The sequence below is a fragment of the Nerophis lumbriciformis genome, linkage group LG29, assembly GCF_033978685.3.
Source record: "Nerophis lumbriciformis linkage group LG29, RoL_Nlum_v2.1, whole genome shotgun sequence".
NCBI classification, from domain to species: Eukaryota; Metazoa; Chordata; class Actinopteri; order Syngnathiformes; family Syngnathidae; genus Nerophis; species Nerophis lumbriciformis.
The window spans coordinates 2865194-2889818 of NC_084576.2; the positions used below are offsets into that span (position 1 = coordinate 2865194).

General features: G+C 41.0%; 1 protein-coding gene and 1 pseudogene across 1 annotated transcript; one reads left to right on the top strand and one right to left on the bottom strand.

The window, feature by feature from the left end:
- Positions 1 to 65: 65 nt before the first annotated feature.
- On the bottom strand, positions 66 to 24057 carry pdp2 (putative pyruvate dehydrogenase phosphatase isoenzyme 2). Its single transcript, XM_061925217.2, has 9 exons — positions 23864 to 24057; positions 23448 to 23570; positions 23189 to 23374; positions 14676 to 14795; positions 14342 to 14607; positions 13799 to 13904; positions 3455 to 3691; positions 3093 to 3392; positions 66 to 908 (listed from the first exon to the last, which is right to left on the bottom strand). The coding sequence occupies exons 2-9, from the start codon at positions 23517 to 23519 to the stop codon at positions 645 to 647; spliced, it is 1551 nt and encodes a 516-aa protein (XP_061781201.1). The 5' UTR covers positions 23520 to 23570; positions 23864 to 24057; the 3' UTR covers positions 66 to 644.
- LOC133572313 (protein O-glucosyltransferase 2 pseudogene) lies at positions 985 to 2740 on the top strand (annotated as a pseudogene).
- Positions 24058 to 24625: the final 568 nt, after the last annotated feature.

Consider the following 24625-nt stretch of genomic DNA (forward strand, 5'->3'; position numbering starts at 1 on the left):
CAATGGCGCCCCATAATACACCTGCTGTGATCCTGTTTTTATGTTTTTATTAATTCTATTTTAATTATTTATTTTTTATCGTGTTCTGTTTGTGTTGTGTTGTGTTTGCTCGGTACTCGTTTTATCTTTTAACCTGCTCATTGTACAGCACTTTGGCTACCCCTGTGGTCAATTTTAAATGTGCTCTATAAATAAAGTTGATTTGATTTAAACAACATTAACAAACAGCAAATTGACCCGTTTTATTTAGAAAAATTGTGCTTTTATTCAACAGAAACCAATTCAAATCATGTCATCTATATATTAAATATGTTCTAATCTTCCCTTCATTTAGTTACTGTTAACATTTTTTTTACTGAAACATAAAGACGAGTACCTCAAACATTAAATTCAGTAACAGGGGACAAAAGTGCCCCATATGAAAGGTCAACAGCACATACTGAACAGGAGATAAGACAAGAACAGCAATGTGTGCGTTATTCTGGGGCCACTATGGACCTGGGGAAAAGTGCTGAAACTAGACAAAGCAATGTGCTTTTTCATTTGACCTGACACATCTGACTCTAAAGGAGCAGACTTGTACAAAACACACGCCAGTAAACGGAGACATGTATACTTTAAAAAAATGTAGGCAGCAGATGTTGCTAACTGCGATGAGATCCGTTCAGATACACCACTGTGGCCGTGATATCGTCTCGGTACATGCGGGCCAGGTCCTCTGGCAGGGCCAGCATGGAGGCCAACCTCTCTTGGCACAGCTCACCGTACTCACCTGTGCCCAACGCGTGTCTGATGAGGTGCGTGGCGGCGTTGTCGTCCACGGCGGGCGAGGCGCGGGCCTGACGCTTGAGCAGGAGTTCGTGCATCTGACCTAGTTTGAGCCGCCGCTCCGACTTGGAGACCGGAGCCTGGGATGAAAAAACGGGAGAACTTGTTGGATTTGACTGAGCGAACATTATTCTCGATAAGGATATGTTGTTATTTTTAAGCAACGGCCACTATTCTGCCGCCAAACGGGCTGTGGTTAAGTTCAACATTTTTTTTTTAATTGTAAATTTTACAATCCAAACTAGTGGATTAGAGTCATGGTCCCAATGTTGTCAAAGTGAGCGTCCCGATGCTATTCCTAGCGACCTGTTCATCTCCTGCTGGCACTGCCCTGAAGGCGGCGTTCCCAAGGCCCCGCCTCCCTCCTTCCCGACTTACAGCGGAGGAATGATAGAATTCTAGAAAGCAGAAAAGCTAACATTGCTAAGCTAATTCAGCCCCAAACAATGGCGACATAGTAGACACATTTAGCGGTTTTATCCTCATGGAAGCAACGTCAACACACCTCGCTCGACGTAATGTTGCCTCGACCGCATTTGTTGCTGCTTTTGGGTCTTTTTCTGTGCAGACCGGAACTACCGAGAGCCAACTTGGCCCCCAGCGCCGCCAATAGTCTGGTATGGGGCCCCGGACTGGAGCCTAACATTGTCCTGCCAGCCCGGTTCTTCTTCATCCAGGCAGTGGACAGCTTCGGGAAAAATCTAACGACATCACCCGGGGAGAAGACATTTCAGGTGAAGATTGTGTCCCCGTCGGAACAGTTCCCCAGGATTTGGATTCAGGTCCTGGATCGTCGGGATGGGTCTTTCCTGGTTCGCTATAGAATGTATGCCAGCTACACGGACGTTCACATTCATGTTCTGCTCCAGGACAAAGATGTGGCCAAGTCTCCATTTATCCTCACAGGCCCAGTCTACCACGAGGGCTGTGACCGTCCACAGCCCGACGGCTTAGTCTGGCAGAACCACATGCACTGCCCTCAGTCCTACGTCCAGATAGACCAGGACCTGTCCCATTTTACCGATGTCGACCCAGATCGCAACGCTCAGGAGATCCCGCAGCGCTTTGGGCAGCGACAAAGCCTCTGCCACTACACTATCAAAGACAACAAGGTCTATGTTAAAACACACGGTGAGCATGTGGGTTTCAGGATCTTTATGGACGCCATCCTCCTGTCCCTCAGCAGAAAGGTGAAGTTACCTGATGTGGAGTTTTTTGTCAACCTGGGTGACTGGCCACTCGAGAAGAGGAAGCCCACGCAGAAGCTGCATCCCATTTTCTCCTGGTGTGGTTCGAACCTCACCAGAGATATTGTCATGCCCACTTATGACCTGACTGAGTCTGTCCTTGAGACTATGGGAAGAGTAAGCCTGGACATGATGTCCGTGCAGGCAAACACCGGGCCACCGTGGGCTGAGAAGAATGTCACGGCCTTCTGGAGGGGGCGGGACAGTCGCCAGGAGCGTCTGGAACTGGTCAAGCTGTCGAGGGCCCACCCCAACACGATAGATGCAGCATTCACCAACTTTTTCTTCTTCAAACACGACGAGAGCTTGTACGGGCCGCTGGTCAAGCACGTCTCTTTCTTCGACTTCTTCAAGTACAAGTACCAAATAAACATCGATGGCACGGTGGCAGCATACCGCCTGCCTTACCTTTTGGCCGGAGACAGCGTGGTATTGAAGCAGGATTCTGGCTACTACGAGCATTTCTACAACCAGCTCGCACCGTGGGAACACTACGTACCAGTGAGGGCCGACCTCCAAGATCTACTGGAAAAGATCCAGTGGGCTCAAGAACACGACCACGAGGTGAAGTGATGTAATGTTGCTCCTCGGTTGATTATTACCTGGTACCATATTTTCCGGACCATAGGGCGCACCAAATTATAAGGCGCACTGCCGATGAGTGGGTCTATTTTTGATCTTTTTTCATATACGGCGTGGCGCAGTGGAAGAATGGCTGTGCGCGACCCGAGGGTCCCTGGTTCAATCCCCACCTAGTACCAACTTCGTCATGTCCGTTGTGTCCTGAGCAAGACACTTCACCCTTGCTCCTGATGGCTGCTGGTTAGCGCCTTGCATGGCAGCTCCCTCCATCAGTGTGTGAATGTGTGTGTGAATGGGTAAATGTGGAAGTAGTGTCAAAGCGCTTTGAGTACCTTGAAGGTAGAAAAGCGCTATACAAGTACAACCCATTTATCATTTATTTATTTATGCTAGTGGGATTATTTTTTATCAATCGATGAGACGTTGGAAACTCACCTGCAGGTGAATGCCGCTCAGGTGCTCACCAACGAGTCTCACCGCCTCCTTGTTCCTCAATTCATCCCAGAGGCCGTCCGTCCCGAGGATAAGGAAGCGGTCTTGTGGTCTCACTTTGTGACAGGTGACCTCCGGCGCCGCATCAAGATAAGGCGGTGTCCGGTAGTTGAGCAGAGTGTAGTTGTACAAGTTGAGAGAGTCCAGGTCCATTCCTGATTCCAGGTTTTCTAGGATGTTCTGTTGCAATTGGTGGCTCCACTTGAACCTTACGTCACCAAAGGCACGCGAGGGCATCAACACCTAAAGACACAAAACAATGATGACGTCTGCACACTGGGCGTGCTGCTGGGGCGTCCTCTCACCCCAAGAAGTCTCTCATCTGTAACCACTGTGTTCCTCTCCGAGGACGGATGTTGGGACATAATCCGCTCCACTTCAGCGCGGTTCTGACAGTTGTGGTCCTGAGAAAGTGGCACGGCGCTCCACGAGCCGTCGGCCTCCTGAACCCCTAACACAGCCCTGGAGTCCCCGGCGTTGGCCACGTGGATCCCATCAGGGCCCACGTGAGCCACACAGGCTGTGGAGCCGGCAAACGCAACCTGGAGACAAAAATGGCACATTTGAAAAAGCATTTTTATAATCTTCTCAAGGGACAGTTATGTAGAAAATAAACAGGTAAAAGCCAGTAAATTAGAATATTTTGAAAAACTTGATTTATTTCAGTAATTGCATTCAAAAGGTGTAACTTGTACATTATATTTATTCATTGCACACAGACTGATGCATTCAAATGTTTATTTCATTTAATTTTGATGATTTGAAGTGGCAACAAATGAAAATCCAAAATTCCGTGTGTCACAAAATTAGAATATTACTTAAGGCTAATACAAAAAAGGGATTTTTAGAAATGTTGGCCAACTGAAAAGTATGAAAATGAAAAATATGAGCATGTACAATACTCAATACTTGGTTGGAGCTCCTTTTGCCTCAATTACTGCGTTAATGCGGCGTGGCATGGAGTCGATGAGTTTCTGGCACTGCTCAGGTGTTATGAGAGCCCAGGTTGCTCTGATAGTGGCCTTCAACTCTTCTGCGTTTTTGAGTCTGGCATTCTGCATCTTCCTTTTCACAATACCCCACAGATTTTCTATGGGGCTAAGGTCAGGGGAGTTGGCGGGCCAATTTAGAACAGAAATACCATGGTCCGTAAACCAGGCACGGGTAGATTTTGCGCTGTGTGCAGGCGCCAAGTCCTGTTGGAACTTGAAATCTCCATCTCCATAGAGCAGGTCAGCAGCAGGAAGCTTGAAGTGCTCTAAAACTTGCTGGTAGACGGCTGCGTTGACCCTGGATCTCAGGAAACAGAGTGGACCGACACCAGCAGATGACATGGCACCCCAAACCATCACTGATGGTGGAAACTTTACACTAGACTTCAGGCAACGTGGATCCTGTGCCTCTCCTGTCTTCCTCCAGACTCTGGAACCTCGATTTCCAAAGGAAATGCAAAATTTGCTTTTGTCAGAAAACATGACTTTGGACCACTCAGCAGCAGTCCAGCTGGTGTCGGTCCACTCTGTTTCCTGAGATCCAGGGTCAACGCAGCCGTCTACCAGCAAGTTTTAGAGCACTTCATGCTTCCTGCTGCTGACCTGCTCTATGGAGATGGAGATTTGAAGTTCCAACAGGACTTGGCGCCTGCACACAGCGCAAAATCTACCCGTGCCTGGTTTACGGACCATGGTATTTCTGTTCTAAATTGGCCCGCCAACTCCCCTGACCTTAGCCCCATAGAAAATCTGTGGGGTATTGTGAAAAGGAAGATGCAGAATGCCAGACCCAAAAACGCAGAAGAGTTGAAGGCCACTATCAGAGCAACCTGGGCTCTCATAACACCTGAGCAGTGCCAGAAACTCATCGACTCCATGCCACGCCGCATTAACGCAGTAATTGAGGCAAAAGGAGCTCCAACCAAGTATTGAGTATTGTACATGCTCATATTTTTCATTTTCATACTTTTCAGTTGGCCAACATTTCTAAAAATCCATTTTTTGTATTAGCCTTAAGTAATATTCTAATTTTGTGACACACGGAATTTTGGATTTTCATTTGTTGCCACTTCAAATCATCAAAATTAAATGAAATAAACATTTGAATGCATCAGTCTGTGTGCAATGAATAAATATAATGTACAAGTTACACCTTTTGAATGCAATTACTGAAATAAATCAAGTTTTTCAAAATATTCTAATTTACTGGCTTTTACCTGTACTTTAGAAGAGGGATGTTACATCACGATGTAATCCGATCGATCATCCATGAGTAAGCTTGGCCAATACGGATAACATGCATTTACAGTATATTTTAGTTGATATTTTTGAAATGTATTTGTAATAAGTGCTACTGTCAGTGTAACAATATGAACATAATATTTAAAGTATTTTTTTGTATTTTCTTCTAACACATACAATTGTTTGAACAAAACAAAAGTCAATACTACGCAATAACTCAAAAGCAAAAACTACTATCTACTACTCTTTTAAATCCTTTGGTTTTTGCCCTCAAAGTCTTCCTAAGTACGGGTGAGTCTTAAACATTACCGAAAACAAAAACATTTGGAGAAAATTTACCTACTCATTCTATTATCTATCATATACTGATACTACCCTTGGTATCAACACCAGCAATCTATGGATAATCTACCCTACTTTTACGTGTCGCGTACTTCTGGCTATGAAAATGAGCCGGAGGGAATCTACGTGTGGGATCGGCATCAAAAGGCCTAAAACAGCATATGCCAATCACAGAGTAGCCCCATTGGTCACGGTTTACCGGACACCTGAAACGTGACAAATTGGGGTGGTGCACTATCTACTTCAGCAGCCAGAAAGCAGTAGTGTAGAATATCTTAAAATATATTTTGAGGCAATAACAAAATTGACAGTCAGTTGGTACTTTAAAGTAGTCAGTGTACAGGAGTGTAGATTTACTTTCCACTAAAAAAAATCAACAAGCATACAATTGTCTAAATTTCTGACAAGTGGCAACACAAGTAAGTAGTACTAGGCAGGTAGTGTAATGGTCTGTGGCTACGTGAGTGCTGCCGGCACTGGGGAGCAGTGGTTCATGGACAGCTGGCAGCGCCTCATAGCAGCAGTCGACCTCCAGGGCTCCAACCCACCCCCCCTCTGTTGCGAGTTGTCGTGATTAAATGTAACATGTTTATGTGTTACTCCAGACTAGGAGATTTTCTCAAAATTCCAGGAATTTCTCTATCAAAAACTGTTACTAATTCAACATTTCTTGACCGATTTTAAACAATTCCAACAACAATCAATTCAGCTCATTCAGGACATTCATTCTATTAATCGTTTTCCCAAAAAATCCCGATTTACTCAAAATTCCCAAATTTCCAGGAAGTTCCCATTGAAATGAATGGGACATTTTTCCAAGTTGCACAATTCCCACATTTTTCAAGCTATTCAAAGCATTCCAACATCAACACATTCCACTCATCCTGGACATTCAAACTAACACTTTCCCAAGTTCCGAACCAAATTCCGATTTTCCTGGAAATTCCAACTCTTCGACATTCAAACCATTCCAACATTCAAACTATTCTTACATTCATACTACATTCTTGGTTAAGGAACTAGAACAATTCCTGATTTTCTCAAAATTCCAGGAATTTCTCTATCAAAAACTGTTACTAATTCAACATTTCTTGACCGATTTAAACAATTCCAACAACAATTAATTCAGCTCATTCAGGACATTCATTCTATTAATCGTTTTCCCCAAAAAAATCCCGATTTACTCAAAATTCCCAAATTTCCAGGAAGTTCCCATTGAAATGAATGGGACATTTTTCCAAGTTGCACAATTCCCACATTTTTCAAGCTATTCAAAGCATTCCAACATCAACACATTCCACTCATCCTGGACATTCAAACTAACACTTTCCCAAGTTCCAAACCAAATTCCGATTTTCCTGGAAATTCCAACTCTTCGACATTCAAACCATTCCAACATTCAAACTATTCTTACATTCATACTACATTCTTGGTAAAGGAACTAGAACAATTCCTGATTTTCTCGAAATTCCAGGAATTTCTCTATCAAAAACAGTTACTAATTCAACATTTCTTGACCGATTTAAACAATTCCAACAACAATCAATTCAGCTCATTCAGGACATTCATTCTATTAATCATTTTCCAAAAAAAAAAATCCAGATTTACTCAAAATTTCCAGGAAGTTCCCATTGAAATGACTGGCACATTTTTCCAAGTTGCACAATTCCCACATTTTTCAACCTATTCAAAGCATTCCAACATCAACACATTCCACTCATCCTGGACATTCAAACTAACACTTTCCCAAGTTCCAGACCAAATTCTGTTTTTCCTGGAAATTGCAACTCTTTGACATTCAAACCATTCCAACATTCAAACTATTCTTACATTCATACTACATTCTTGGTAAATCAACTAGAAAAAATCTTGATTTTCTCGAAATTCCAGGAATTTCTCTATCAAAAACTGTTACTAATTCAACATTTCTTGACCGATTTAAACAATTCCAACAACAATCAATTCAGCTCATTCAGGACATTCATTCTATTAATCGTTTTCCAAAAAAATCCCGATTTACTCAAAATTCCCAAATTTCCAGGAAGTTCCCATTGAAATGAATGGCACATTTTTCCAAGTTGCACAATTCCCACATTTTTCAAGCTATTCAAAGCATTCCAACATCAACACATTCCACTCATCCTGGACATTCAAACTAACACTTTCCCAAGTTCCGAACCAAATTCCGATTTTCCTGGAAATTCCAACTCTTCGACATTCAAACCATTCCAACATTCAAACTATTCTTACATTCATACTACATTCTTGGTTAAGGAACTAGAACAATTCCTGATTTTCTCAAAATTCCAGGAATTTCTCTATCAAAAACAGTTACTAATTCAACATTTCTTGACCGATTTTAAACAATTCCAACAACAATCAATTCAGCTCATTCATTCTATTAATCGTTTTCCCAAAAAATCCCGATTTACTCAAAATTCCCAAATTTCCAGGAAGTTCCCATTGAAATGAATGGGAAATTTTTCCAAGTTGCACAATTCCCACATTTTTCAAGCTATTCAAAGCATTCCAACATCAACACATTCCACTCATCCTGGACATTCAAACTAACACTTTCCCAAGTTCCGAACCAAATTCCGATTTTCCTGGAAATTCCAACTCTTCGACATTCAAACCATTCCAACATTCAAACTATTCTTACATTCATACTACATTCTTGGTAAAGGAACTAGAACAATTCCTGATTTTCTCGAAATTCCAGGAATTTCTCTATCAAAAACAGTTACTAATTCAACATTTCTTGACCGATTTAAACAATTCCAACAACAATCAATTCAGCTCATTCAGGACATTCATTCTATTAATCATTTTCCAAAAAAAAATCCAGATTTACTCAAAATTTCCAGGAAGTTCCCATTGAAATGACTGGCACATTTTTCCAAGTTGCACAATTCCCACATTTTTCAACCTATTCAAAGCATTCCAACATCAACACATTCCACTCATCCTGGACATTCAAACTAACCGATTCCCAAGTTCCAGACCAAATTCTGTTTTTCCTGGAAATTGCAACTCTTTGACATTCAAACTATTCTTACATTCATACTACATTCTTGGTAAATCAACTAGAAAAAATCTTGATTTTCTCGAAATTCCAGGAATTTCTCTATCAAAAACTGTTACTAATTCAACATTTCTTGACCGATTTAAACAATTTCAACAACAATCAATTCAGCTCATTCAGGACATTCATTCTATTAATCGTTTTCCCCAAAAAAATCCCGATTTACTCAAAATTCCCAAATTTCCAGGAAGTTCCCATTGAAATGAATGGGACATTTTTCCAAGTTGCACAATTCCCACATTTTCCAAGCTATTCAAAGCATTCCAACATCAACACATTCCACTCATCCTGGACATTCAAACTAACACTTTCCCAAGTTCCAAACCAAATTCCGATTTTCCTGGAAATTCCAACTCTTTGACATTCAAACCATTCCAACATTCAAACCATTCTTACATTCATACTACATTCTTGGTTAAGGAACTAGAACAATTCCTGATTTTCTCAAAATTCCAGGAATTTCTCTATCAAAAACTGTTACTAATTCAACATTTCTTGACCGATTTAAACAATTCCAACAACAATCAATTCAGCTCATTCAGGACATTCATTCTATTAATCATTTTCCAAAAAAAAAATCCAGATTTACTCAAAATTTCCAGGAAGTTCCCATTGAAATGACTGGCACATTTTTCCAAGTTGCACAATTCCCACATTTTTCAACCTATTCAAAGCATTCCAACATCAACACATTCCACTCATCCTGGACATTCAAACTAACACTTTCCCAAGTTCCAGACCAAATTCTGTTTTTCCTGGAAATTGCAACTCTTTGACATTCAAACCATTCCAACATTCAAACTATTCTTACATTCATACTACATTCTTGGTAAATCAACTAGAAAAAATCTTGATTTTCTCGAAATTCCAGGAATTTCTCTATCAAAAACTGTTACTAATTCAACATTTCTTGACCGATTTAAACAATTCCAACAACAATCAATTCAGCTCATTCAGGACATTCATTCTATTAATCGTTTTCCCAAAAAAAAATCCCGATTTACTCAAAATTCCCAAATTTCCAGGAAGTTCCCATTGAAATGACTGGCACATTTTTCCAAGTTGCACAATTCCCACATTTTTCAAGCTATTCAAAGCATTCCAACATCAACACATTCCACTCATCCTGGACATTCAAACTAACACTTTCCCAAGTTCCGAACCAAATTCCGATTTTCCTGGAAATTCCAACTCTTCGACATTCAAACCATTCCAACATTCAAACTATTCTTACATTCATACTACATTCTTGGTAAAGGAACTAGAACAATTCCTGATTTTCTCGAAATTCCAGGAATTTCTCTATCAAAAACAGTTACTAATTCAACATTTCTTGACCGATTTAAACAATTCCAACAACAATCAATTCAGCTCATTCATTCTATTAATCGTTTTCCCAAAAAAATCCCGATTTACTCAAAATTCCCAAATTTCCAGGAAGTTCCCATTGAAATGAATGGGACATTTTTCCATGTTGCACAATTCCCACATTTTTCAAGCTATTCAAAGCATTCCAACATCAACACATTCCACTCATCCTGGACATTCAAACTAACACTTTCCCAAGTTCCGAACCAAATTCCGATTTTCCTGGAAATTCCAACTCTTCGACATTCAAACCATTCCAACAGTCAAACTATTCTTACATTCATACTACATTCTTGGTTAAGGAACTAGAACAATTCCTGATTTTCTCAAAATTCCAGGAATTTCTCTATCAAAAACTGTTACTAATTCAACATTTCTTGACCGATTTTAAACAATTCCAACAACAATCAATTCAGCTCATTCAGGACATTCATTCTATTAATCATTTTCCAAAAAAAAAATCCAGATTTACTCAAAATTTCCAGGAAGTTCCCATTGAAATGACTGGCACATTTTTCTAAGTTGCACAATTCCCACATTTTTCAAGCTATTCAAAGCATTCCAACATCAACACATTCCACTCATCCTGGACATTCAAACTAACACTTTCCCAAGTTCCAGACCAAATTCTGTTTTTCCTGGAAATTGCAACTCTTTGACATTCAAACCATTCCAACATTCAAACTATTCTTACATTCATACTACATTCTTGGTAAATCAACTAGAAAAAAATCTTGATTTTCTCGAAATTCCAGGAATTTCTCTATCAAAAACTGTTACTAATTCAACATTTCTTGACCGATTTAAACAATTCCAACAACAATCAATTCAGCTCATTCAGGACATTCATTCTATTAATCGTTTTCCCAAAAAAATCCCGATTTACTCAAAATTCCCAAATTTCCAGGAAGTTCCCATTGAAATGAATGGGACATTTTTCCAAGTTGCACAATTCCCACATTTTTCAAGCTATTCAAAGCATTCCAACATCAACACATTCCACTCATCCTGGACATTCAAACTAACACTTTCCCAAGTTCCAAACCAAATTCCGATTTTCCTGGAAATTCCAACTCTTTGACATTCAAACCATTCCAACATTCAAACTATTCTTACATTCATACTACATTCTTGGTTAAGGAACTAGAACAATTCCTGATTTTCTCAAAATTCCAGGAATTTCTCTATCAAAAACTGTTACTAATTCAACATTTCTTGACCGATTTAAACAATTCCAACAACAATCAATTCAGCTCATTCAGGACATTCATTCTATTAATCGTTTTCCCCAAAAAAAATCCCGATTTACTCAAAATTCCCAAATTTCCAGGAAGTTCCCATTGAAATGAATGGGACATTTTTCCAAGTTGCACAATTCCCACATTTTTCAAGCTATTCAAAGCATTCCAACATCAACACATTCCACTCATCCTGGACATTCAAACTAACACTTTCCCAAGTTCCAAACCAAATTCCGATTTTCCTGGAAATTCCAACTCTTTGACATTCAAACCATTCCAACATTCAAACTATTCTTACATTCATACTACATTCTTGGTTAAGGAACTAGAACAATTCCTGATTTTCTCAAAATTCCAGGAATTTCTCTATCAAAAACTGTTACTAATTCAACATTTCTTGACCGATTTAAACAATTTCAACAACAATCAATTCAGCTCATTCAGGACATTCATTCTATTAATCGTTTTCCCCAAAAAAATCCCGATTTACTCAAAATTCCCAAATTTCCAGGAAGTTCCCATTGAAATGAATGGGACATTTTTCCAAGTTGCACAATTCCCACATTTTTCAAGCTATTCAAAGCATTCCAACATCAACACATTCCACTCATCCTGGACATTCAAACTAACACTTTCCCAAGTTCCGAACCAAATTCCGATTTTCCTGGAAATTCCAACTCTTCGACATTCAAACCATTCCAACATTCAAACTATTCTTACATTCATACTACATTCTTGGTAAAGGAACTAGAACAATTCCTGATTTTCTCGAAATTCCAGGAATTTCTCTATCAAAAACAGTTACTAATTCAACATTTCTTGACCGATTTAAACAATTCCAACAACAATCAATTCAGCTCATTCAGGACATTCATTCTATTAATCATTTTCCAAAAAAAAAATCCAGATTTACTCAAAATTTCCAGGAAGTTCCCATTGAAATGAATGGGACATTTTTCCAAGTTGCACAATTCCCACATTTTTCAAGCTATTCAAAGCATTCCAACATCAACACATTCCACTCATCCTGGACATTCAAACTAACACTTTCCCAAGTTCCGAACCAAATTCCGATTTTCCTGGAAATTCCAACTCTTCAACATTCAAACCATTCCAACATTCAAACTATTCTTACATTCATACTACATTCTTGGTTAAGGAACTAGAACAATTCCTGATTTTCTCAAAATTCCAGGAATTTCTCTATCAAAAACTGTTACTAATTCAACATTTCTTGACCGATTTAAACAATTCCAACAACAATCAATTCAGCTCATTCAGGACATTCATTCTATTAATCGTTTTCCCAAAAAAATCCCGATTTACTCAAAATTCCCAAATTTCCAGGAAGTTCCCATTGAAATGACTGGCACATTTTTCCAAGTTGCACAATTCCCACATTTTTCAACCTATTCAAAGCATTCCAACATCAACACATTCCACTCATCCGGGACATTCAAACTAACCGATTCCCAAGTTCCAGACCAAATTCTGTTTTTCCTGGAAATTGCAACTCTTTGACATTCAAACCATTCAAACTATTCTTACATTCATACTACATTCTTGGTAAATCAACTAGAAAAAATCTTGATTTTCTCGAAATTCCAGGAATTTCTCTATCGAAAACTGTTACTAATTCAACATTTCTTGACCGATTTAAACAATTCCAACAACAATCAATTCAGCTCATTCAGGACATTCATTCTATTAATCGTTTTCCAAAAAAATCCCGATTTACTCAAAATTCCCAAATTTCCAGGAAGTTCCCATTGAAATGAATGGCACATTTTTCCAAGTTGCACAATTCCCACATTTTTCAAGCTATTCAAAGCATTCCAACATCAACACATTCCACTCATCCTGGACATTCAAACTAACACTTTCCCAAGTTCCAAACCAAATTCCGATTTTCCTGGAAATTCCAACTCTTCGACATTTACTCCTTTAGGAGCCCAGTCTAGATTGTATTTTACTCATCTTCTTCCCCAGCGTTTTACCTTTTTCCCACCTCGTGGCGACCCGTCAGCGTTCCTGTTCTGTAACCATGTACAATGTTTGTTTGTCTAATCTTGAACGGGTTTGTGCTGAAAACATAGTTTCGTTGTACTTGTTGCAATGACAATAAAGACCTACCCTATCCTATCATTGAGGGGAAACGTGTGGCCCGAAAATGAACACACCTCCAAGATGATGACAATAGCAGCCATTAAGATAATAATGGTTGTACTTTTCAGTGGATAGTAAATATAAACTGCTATACAAGCTGACTACACACATCATTTCTTTAGTATTGTCCGTAGAGAAAGCACAATAAAACAGTTGTCAAAATGTGTACTTATTTTTGCCATACATCATTTAAAAATAAATTTTAATTGATACCTGGATGGCCGTGCTACTCATCAGGTGGCAGGACAGAGGAACTTGAGCTTCTAAAGAGATGTCAGCATCAAGACGTTTGAAGGCATAATGCATGGCATCTGAAGGGCTGGGCAGAGAAAAAAAGAGACTTAAAAAAGGACACCTTGGCAATCTAGTAGCGCTACGGTATATAAAAAAGATCACAAAAATAACTAATATGGCTACCAGTGTTGTAGGGCAGTGGTCCCCAACCACCGGGCCGCACAAGAAAAAAAATAAAAATAAAAAATAAAAAAAATTATTAAATCAACATAAAAACACAATATATATCAATGTATATCAATACAGTCTGCAGGGATACAGTCCGTAAGCACACATGATTGTATTTCTTTATTTAAAAAAAAAAAGAGCTGTCCGCGGGACAAATTTTCAAGCGTTGACCGGTCCGCAGCTACAAAAAGGTTGGGGACCACTGTTGTAGGGTATGTTTCCACAATAGCACCATCTGCTGGATCTAGTGGGTGACTGCTACATAAACGTTTCAGCGTTCAGGAGACCACATACCACATGCCTTCCCCGTGTTCATGGCTGTCCAGCAACTCCTGCCAGAAGACTCTGAGCTGATCCATGTAGTTGAAATCTGCATGGTGCTTATACCACTGCAATATGGATGGAAGGGGCCGGCCATGCTCCATGCACACCTCCAGCTCCTCCAGGCTCCTTTTGGGCATCATGGCGATGGTGATGTAGTATAGCAAGCGCTCGCTGACCGCCTGCGCGCACGCCCAGCCGCCGTGGCCGTCAAACACGCCGAAGAGCATGCCCTTCCCCTAAAAAAAAGACGCATTTCAAGTCAGCGGATGACCGGAAGATGAGAATTGGCATAGATGGAACATACCTGCAAACAGGTGGCTGCGCTGCGTCGGTCCTCATTGGGGGTGTTGGCGGCTAACTGGTTGCTCTCAAATTTTCTTACCAGCCTGACGCCCCTTGCATCAAAGTCTGGTATGCTCACACTCTGATTAGAAGCCAAACATTGTATTAGCGACAATTCAACCATATACTAGGGTTGTACTGTATACCGCTGCTAATAATGTACCGTGCTACTAATTAAGTAAAAAGGGTATCATACTGTATTTGAAAAATACCGGAAGTTTTATTCATGGTGACATTGGTGGTAATATGCGCTGAGGCGCTTTATGTGAGTCAACACACACACACCACTTACAAGCAGAAACAATGTTGAGACAGAAGATGGAGAAAGTACATATTTTGGCTTCAAAACTAACGATAAATGTGAAGCAATGCACTGCAGAGTCCTTGCTAGCATCTACTGTCCCTCTAGTGTTTTGGCTACTTCTAATTCACTAAACTTCGCTGCCATGGCGACAAATAACGAGGAATTGCTAATGCCAAAATTGTTCATTGATTGCAACAACAAACAGGTTTATGGCAGGGGTGTCAAATTAATTTTAGATTGGGGGCCACATGGAGAAAAATCTACTCCCTAGTGGGTCGGACTGGTAAAATCACGGCACGATAACTTAAAAATAAAGACAACTTCAGATTTTTGTTTAAAAATAGAACAAGCCCATTCTGAAAATGTACAAATCATAATGTTTTTTTGTTTTTTTTTACACTTACATGTTGTGGTTAATAGTATTCTGTCTTTATTTGTCGTTATTTATATTTTCTGAATAAATTATGTGATAATGTTCATCGGTCAACTCATTGGTGTTAATTTTCAATCTATCAAGATGAATTACAGTATGTTATTTATGTAGTTTGATCATTTTCCTCAACTGATGTACTAACATCACATGGTTTCATTTGTACATATGTAGCATCATCTACAAAGATACAAAGAATTGCTATTGCGACATCCAGTGGACACATTTAGAACAGCTGTTTCTTTCATTCAAAAATGTCAGGTTAATGAAATTAACTCATTTTAATAAACTCATTCCGCGGGCCGGATAAAACCTGTTCGCGTGCCTGATCCGGCCATCGGTTCGTACGTTTGACACCCCGGGTTTAATGCATCATAAGATTTTATGGTAAAACAAATCCAATAATGACATTTTTTGTGGTTCCCTTTATTTTAAAAAGTATCAAAGAAGCAAAAATATGGTGAAGAGGTTAATTTGGATTACTGATAATAAATGTATATAAACAAGGTTTGTCCATAAAAGGTCTGTCTATCTGTGTTGGCCCTGCGATGAGGTGGCGACTTGTCCAGGGTGTACCCCGCCTACCACCCGAATGCAGCTGAGATAGGCTCCAGCACCCCCCGCGACCTCAAAAGGGACAAGCGGTAGAAAATGGATAGATGTCTATAAAAGCTTGAATAGCACAATTGTTTGTACCTGACATGTAGCTGAAACTTGTCAGGTACATACCATTTTACTATCCAGGTTTTTATAGACAATCCTTGTTTATGTATCGAAATACATTGTGATACTAATACCAAAATTTTGGTATCGGGACAACACTAAAATACACTACTATGGTTTTAAAGCATTGACTATTTTGGTTATCTTCTACAGCAGGGATGTCAATCGTACGGCCCGTATAAAACTGAGCCGAAATTTTTGAATAAAAGAAACTGCTGCTCTAAATGTGTCCACTAGATGTCGCAATAGCAATTATTTGTATCTTTGTAGATTATGCTACATATGTAAAAAAACAACAAAAAAAAAAAACATGTTAGTGCACCAGCCAAGGAAAATGAGCTACCTACATACATAACATCCTGTAATTTCCATCCATCCATTTTCTACCGCTTATTCCCTTCGGGGTCGCGGGGGGTGCTGGAGCCTATCTCAGCTACAATCGGGCGGAAGGCGGGGTACACCCTGGACGAGTCGCCACCTCATCACAGGGCCAACAAAGATAGACAGTAATTTAATTTTGATATTATTTTTTTTATCTTGATATTGAAAATTAACACCAATGAAGACTGATGAACATTGTCACATCATTTATTCAGAAAGTATAAATAACGACAAACAAAGATAGAAAGCTATTAACCGCAACATGTAAGTGTAAAAAAAAAACCCCAACAACGTTATGATTTGTACATTTTCAGAATGTGATTGTTCTGTTTTCAAACAAAGAAAACAATCTGAAGTTGTCTTTATTTTTAAGTTATCGTGCTGTGATTTTACCCATCCAGCCCACTTGGGAGTAGATTTTTCTCCATGTGGCCCCCGATCTAAAATGAGTTTGACACCCCTGTTCTACAGCTAAATAAAAGGAAAAATATTGTGAAAGTGTACCCAATGTTGCTGTATATTTCACACCCATGCTTTAAAGGCCTACTGAAACCCACTACTACCGACCACGCAGTCTGATAGTTTATATATCAATGATGAAATCTTAACATTGAAACACATGTCAATACGGTCGGGTTAGCTTACTAAACTGCAATTTTAAATTTCGCGCAAAATATCCTGCTGAAAACGTCTCGGTATGATGACGTCAGCGCGTGACGTCACGGATTGTAGAGGACATTTTGGGACAGCATGGTGGCCAGCTATTAAGTCGTCTGTTTTCATCGCAAAATTCCACAGTATTCTGGACATCTGTGTTGGTGAATCTTTTGCAATTTGTTCAATGAACAATGGAGACAGCAAAGAAGAAAGCTGTAGGTGGGAAGCGGTGTATTGCGGCCGACTGCAGCAACACAAACACAGCCGGTGTTTCATTGTTTAAATTCCCGGAAGATGACAGTCAAGCTTTACCATTGGCCTGTGGAGAACTGGGACAACAGAGACTCTTACCAGGAGGACTTTGAGTTGGATGCGCAGACGCGGTATCGTGAGTACGCATGCAGCTGCGGCTTCCAAACATTTGATCGCTTGCCCGTACGTGCGTGCCGCTATGTGCATGTCACGTACGTAACTTTGGGGACTTCGGGGAAATATATGTGCTGTATGAACTTTGGGGAGGTGAACGGTACTTTGGGCTGTGGGATTGAGTGTGTTGTGCAGGTGTTTGAGTTGTATTGGCGGGTTATATGGACGGGAGGGGGGAGGTGTTTGTTATGCGGGATTAATTTGTGGCATATTAAATATAAGCCTGGTTGTGTTGTGGCTAATGGAGTATATATATGTCTTGTGTTTATTTACTGTTTTAGTCATTCCCAGCTGAATATCAGGTCCCACCTGCCTCTCACAGCTCCCACTGCCCTCTAGTCCTTCACTCTCTTTCCTCGTCCACGAATCTTTCATCCTCGCTCAAATTAATGGGGAAATCGTCGCTTTCTCGGTCCGAATCGCTCTCGCTGCTGGTGGCCATGATTGTAAACAATGTGCAGATGTGAGGAGCTCCACAACCCATGACGTCACGCTACTCGTCTGCTACTTCCGGTACAGGCAAGGCTTTTTTTTTATCAGCGACCAAAAGTTGCAAACTTTATCGTCGATGTTCTCTACTAAATCCTTTCAGCAAAAATATGGCAATATCGCGAAATGATCAAGTATGACACATAGAATGGACCTGCCATCCCTGTTTAAATAAGAACATCGCATTTTAGTAGGCCTATAAATAACAACAAAAACGACCTATTTGTGAATAAACCTATTGTGTTCCCTTTTACCCTTGTGTTATGCAACTTTTTGTTGATAGTGCGTTAGAGATGCGCGGATAGGCAAATATTTCATCCGCAACCGCATCAGAAAGTCGTCAACCATCCGCCATCCACCCGATGTAACGTTTGATCAGAACTGCATCCGCCCGCCATCCGCCCGGTATATCTAATATAGACGATGCAAGGCATTAGTGAGGCACCTGCCAACTACTCCGGTTTTCCCGTAATTCGTACGGTTTTCATCAATCTATTCCGGGTTACGGGTGCAGTGATAAAAAATACGGTTTTTCATTAATTAAAAAAAAAAAAAGGGTGACAACTACGCGAATTGCACCTTGTGCAGACAAGATTTTTCGATCGGACACGGAGGAATTAGCGATGTAAAAGACCACTTTGGGACAAAAAAACACAAGTCTAATGCCGTTGCTAGCAATACAAGTGGAAAACTTTCAACGTTTTTCGTCGCCCAAACAGATTCTTTGGATGTGATAAATGCCGAAGTTTTATTTACGGAGGCAATAATTGAGCATGGACTTCCAATCGCACTGGCTGATCACATGGGACAGTTACATGTTTGTAATGCAACCTTTAAAAATCATTACGCGGTGATCGCGGTCCCAAAAATAAACTTTTCTTGCATGATAATGTCCAGAAAAATTCGCTTTATATTACTATAGAGTCCTTTTAACGAATGAGTTTGATGGTTTATCACAAACCTTAAATGAAAGAAGTCCTTTCTTCTCCTGCACCTGCATGCGCTTTGGCCTTGCCTCGTGTTTGGTGCGCAATCCTGTCAGCTGTATTTCACAGCACGACATACTGTTAAAAGTGTTTATACTATTTATGCTTTCAAGTCCAAGTTGAAGAAATCTTGTTAAATGTTGACAGCATAACTACCAAAATACAGAAGTATGTCCTTAATATTTTTGCAGTGCTATTTCTGTTGAAAAGTTAAAATGATTACATTAGAGATGTGATGTGCCACTTTTCAAGTGTCTGATGGCTTCAATTAATTTTCATTAATTTTTCATATTTTGAATTCTTTTGAAAGGCTTACAAAAAAACTAAATTTGAATTGTTACGAGCCCCCGGCCACGGGGGTGGCGGGCAGGTAAGCTGCTTACCTGCTGCGCGTGACGCCGGCCGCGGCGAAGGCGGACGAGGCGGGGTGTCGGTGCGGTGGGCGCGGTAGTGACCCTGGACGTGCGTCGGGCCCTTCTCGCGGATCGCCTCAGCTACGGCTCCCGGTGGGGCCCTCTCGGGGGAAGGGGCCTCGGTCCCGGACCCCGGCGAGGCGTCCCTTCTCCGCTCCGTAAAAGTGTCCATCTCTTTTCTTTTTTTTTTCTTCTGTTGTGGCATATGCAGCAGGTGCCTGCTCGTTTTTCGTATGTGGGTAACAACATTTAACTATGTATTAGAGATGCGCGGATATGCAATTTATTTCATCCGCAACCGCGGCAGAAAGTCGTCAACCATCCGCCATCCACCCGATGTAACGTTTGATCAGAACTGCATCCGCCCGTTGTTATATATCTAATATTAATAAAAAAAAAAAAAAAAGGGTGAAAACTACGCGAATTGCACCTTGTGCAGACAAGATTTTTCGATCGGACACGGAGGAATTAGTGATGTAAAAGACCACGTTGGGACAAAAAAACACAAGTCTAATGCCGTTGCTAGCGATACAAGTGGAAAACTTTCAACGTTTTTCGTCGCCCAAACAGATTCTTTGGATGTGATAAATGCCGAAGTTTTATTTACGGAGGCAATAATTGAGCATGGACTTCCAATCGCACTGGCTGATCACATGGGACAGTTAATAATGTAATGCAACCTTTAAAAATCATTACGCGGTGATCGCGATCCCAAAAATAAACTTTTCTTGCATGATAATGTCCAGAAAAATTCGCTTTATATTACTATAGAGTCCTTTTAACGAATGAGTTTGATGGTTTATCACAAACCTTAAATGAAAGAAGTCCTTTGTTCTCCTGCACCATGGCCTTGCTTCGTGTTTGGTGCGCCATCCTGTCGGCTGTATTTCACAGCACGACATACTGTTAAAAGTGTTTATACTATTTATACTTTCAATTAACAAATTGAAGTCTTGTGAAAGGTTGACAGGATAACTGGCATTAACTGTCAAAATAATTTCAAACTATTGAAGTTAGCTTACAGAATAAACATGTCAATCAACCCATATGATTTTTGCTGTAATATTTTTGTTTTGAAAAGTCACTGTGACTGATAGAAAAGTGATGGTTTTAGCAACATTTTAACCTGTCTGAATGCTAATAATCATTTTGCGAGCAAGCAGGTAAGCTGCGCGGGCGGAGCGCGCGGAGTGACCCATGTTACGAGCCCCCGGCCACGGGGGTGGCGGGCAGGTAAGCTGCTTACCTGCTGCGCGTGACGCCGGCCGCGGCGAAGGCGGACGAGGCGGGGTGTCGGTGCGGTGGGCGCGGTAGTGACCCTGGACGTGCGTCGGGCCCTTCTCGCGGATCGCCTCAGCTACGGCTCCCGGTGGGGCCCTCTCGGGGGAAGGGGCCTCGGTCCCGGACCCCGGCGAGGCGTCCCTTCTCCGCTCCGTAAAAGTGTCCATCTCTTTTCTTTTTTTTTTCTTCTGTTGTGGCATATGCAGCAGGTGCCTGCTCGTTTTTCGTATGTGGGTAACAACATTTAACTATGTATACCGTATTTTCCGCACTATAAGGCGCACCTAAAAACCACAAATTTTCTCAAAAGCTGACAGTGCGCCTTATAACCCGGTGCGCTTTATATATGGATAAATATTAAGATTCATTTTCATAAAGTTTAGGTCTCGCAACTACGGTAAACAGCCGCCATCTTTTTTCCCCGTAGAAGAAGCGCGCGGTGCATGCTGGGATATGTGACGTTTCATTTCCATTTGTGTGTTTATGTAAAGACCCCAAAATGGCTCCTATTAAGTGTGTTGTCTGTCTAATTATAAATAATGCAGACGAGGCGTGTTAACTGAGTTCTCAACGTTTACTCACAGCGTGCTCATAACCACATTCTAACTCCCAGCATACAACAACGCTTCTCAGGGCTACCGCGCATGCTCGTAACTATCGTTGCATGCTGGGTAGTGTAGTTGTTATATTTGCTAGCTCATAACAGCACATTAAGAGACACGCTTACGCGCTTAATTCAATACTCGCCGTCATTCCGGGTGGATTGACAAAAGACCTCCAGCCGCTAGATATTGGTGTCAACAGGGCATTCGAAGCTAGACTGCTAACTGCGTGGGAACAGTGGATGACGAAGAAGCGCGCGGTGCATGCTGGGATATGTGACGTTTCATTTCTATTTGTGTGTTTATGTAAAGACCCCAAAATGGCTCCTATTAAGTGTGTTGTCTGTCTAATTATAAATAATGCAGACGAGGCGTGTTAACTGAGTTCTCAACGTTTACTCACAGCGTGCTCATAACCACATTCTAACTCCCAGCATACAACAACGCTTCTCAGGGCTACCGCGCATGCTCGTAACTATCGTTGCATGCTGGGTAGTGTAGTTGTTATATTTGCTAGCTCATAACAGCACATTGAGAGACACGCTTACGCGCTTAATTCAATACTCGCCGTCATTCCGGGTGGATTGACAAAAGACCTCCAGCCGCTAGATATTGGTGTCAACAGGGCATTCGAAGCTAGACTGCTAACTGCGTGGGAACAGTGGATGACGAAGAAGCGCGCGGTGCATGCTGGGATATGTGACGTTTCATTTCTATTTGTGTGTTTATGTAAAGACCCCAAAATGGCTCCTATTAAGTGTGTTGTCTGTCTAATTATAAATAATGCAGACGAGGCGTGTTAACTGAGTTCTCAACGTTTACTCACAGCGTGCTCATAACCACATTCTAACTCCCAGCATACAACAACGCTTCTCAGGGCTACCGCGCATGCTCGTAACTATCGTTGCATGCTGGGTAGTGTAGTTGTTATATTTGCTAGCTCATAACAGCACATTGAGAGACACGCTTACGCGCTTAATTCAATACTCGCCGTCATTCCGGGTGGATTGACAAAAGACCTCCAGCCGCTAGATATTGGTGTCAACAGGGCATTCGAAGCTTGACTGCCAACTGCGTGGGAACAATGGATGACAGAAGGCGAACACACCTTCACTAAGACGAGGAGGCAGCGCCAGACGATGCCAACATCTGCCAGTGGATCGTAAATTTGCCCAACTTTTCACTTCGGACACCGAAGACGAAGGATTTACGAATGAAGAATAACTTCAGAAAGTGAGCGCTATGTTTATTTTGTGTGTTGTGACATTAACGTTCGAGCAACATTATGTTGCTATTGCTCTGCACTATTTTGAATTTTACTATGTTTGTGATTGCACATTTGCGTACATTTTGGGAGTGAATACAGTTGTTAGAACGCTGGTTTTTAATATATTATTAAACTTTGACTGACCTATCTGACTGTTTTTTTGACATTCCCTTTAGCGCAGCGTAGGCGCGGCTTATAGTCCGGGGCGGCTTATTGGTGGACAAAGTTATGAAATATGCCATTCATTGAAGGTGCGGCTAATAATCCGGTGCGCCTTATAGTGCGGAAAATACTGTATATATTTCCAAATTGGTTTAACTGCCACCCGCAAAAAAAATAAAATAATAAAAAATAAAAAATATATATATCTAATTGATCCGCCCGACCCGACCCGCACGCGGATAAAATCTTATTTTTTTAAATTTCATCCGCCCGATCCGCGGATAATCCGCGGACTCCGCGGTTGTGCCCGCAAACCGCGCATCTCTATAGTGCGTGCATCCACAGTGGACTTACCTGCTCGTGTGATCGCAGAATGCTGTTGATCTGAACCCTACTGAGCTGAAAGTCAAAATGCTGGCGTGTGGAGAGGTGGCGTGCAGGTTGGCTTCCCCACCTGTCACATATACACAACTTGTGCTCTCCAACCCGGGAGGAAGAGTGACACCGCCGGCCACGCAAGAATTCTTCAAAGGGGAAACACTAAAAAAAAAACAGAAAATACGACTTACTTTTAACTATAGCACTTGAAAGAAATCACAAATGTACCAAAAACCTGTGTTGCATTGGGGGATTTGGTGCCTCTTAACGCTCGTTGAAGGATGCTGGCGTATACACGCCTCCACATTTCTATAGTCACTTCAAACTATTTTGGGGAAAAACGTGTTTACTTGGAGACCTGTGGACAGAGAATCAAAACCATGACAGGAATTGGGCTACCAGCATGGCGTGTATTCAATCCACATTACGTAAATAGACGAAAGGTTAAATGACGTTTAAAGTTGGCAGAACGTTATCTTGGGTTCACTAGCTAGCCTTAGCATGCTAGCTGGTTAGCTTCGATGTAAGCGTGAAATGTGTTTCTTGAAAACACGACAGGGGTGAAACAACACGACACGCCGCCATATTGGCACTTGCGTCGTGTATACTGAAATAAAAAAAGACAAGTAGTAGATAAGTCGTTGATGTTACCTTAGAAGAGTACTGAATGGACTCAAGTCGGACAGGGACTCATGTCAGTGACGTGCGCAACCAGGTGGGAGTGTCGTTGCATTTTCTGCCAGTGACGGTGCTGAAATAGACGATCTTTGTTTGGAATTTTGGTGTAAAATTACAACTAGGCTATTGTTCTTTCGGTTTGAATGTCCTCAATAAGTGGATAGAACAGTTTAAAAATATTTAGAGTTGCATTGTCAATACAAACGAAAATCACGCAAACTACAAAATAAACCATGTATTTACTCGCGCATGTGGCTGTCAAATTAAAAGCACACCATTTATTTTGTTTTCCTTCTGGCCGTGGTGCTGCTCCACTAGACTCCAGTATAAGATTCTTAATTACGTCGACAACGTGGCCTTCTTCATTTGTCTGCCAGTGACGTGCTGAAATAGACGATCTTTGTTGGAATGTTGGTGTAAAATTATAACCAGGCTATTGTTTTCCCGGTTTGAATAAACTCAATAAGTGGATAGAAAAGATTGAAATATTAAGAATTGCATTGTCAATACAAACCAAATTAGGCAAACAGAAAAATAAACCATTTACATGTATTTACTAGCGCAATGGCTGTCAAATTAAAAGCACACAATTGTATTAATTGTTTTATTTCTGGCCGTGGTGCTACGACACTAGACTTCCGTATAAGATTCTTACTTACGTCTACAAAATGGACAAACGGTAGGAAATGGGTGGATGGACGTGGCCTTCTTCATTTTCTGTCAGTGACGTGCTGA

Bases quoted from the DNA above. Each gene is read 5' to 3' on its own strand.
- pdp2 (XM_061925217.2), bottom strand. From the start codon at position 23,519: ATGTGGAGGCGTGTATACGCCAGCATCCTTCAACGAGCGTTAAGAGGC. The intron at 13,905-14,341 runs GTATGTGGTCTC...TTCTCTGCCCAG, and splicing joins GAACACGGGGAAGGCATGTG to CCCTTCAGATGCCATGCATT. The intron at 909-3,092 runs GTGAGTTTCCAA...TTTTCATCCCAG, and splicing joins TGAGCGGCATTCACCTGCAG to GCTCCGGTCTCCAAGTCGGA.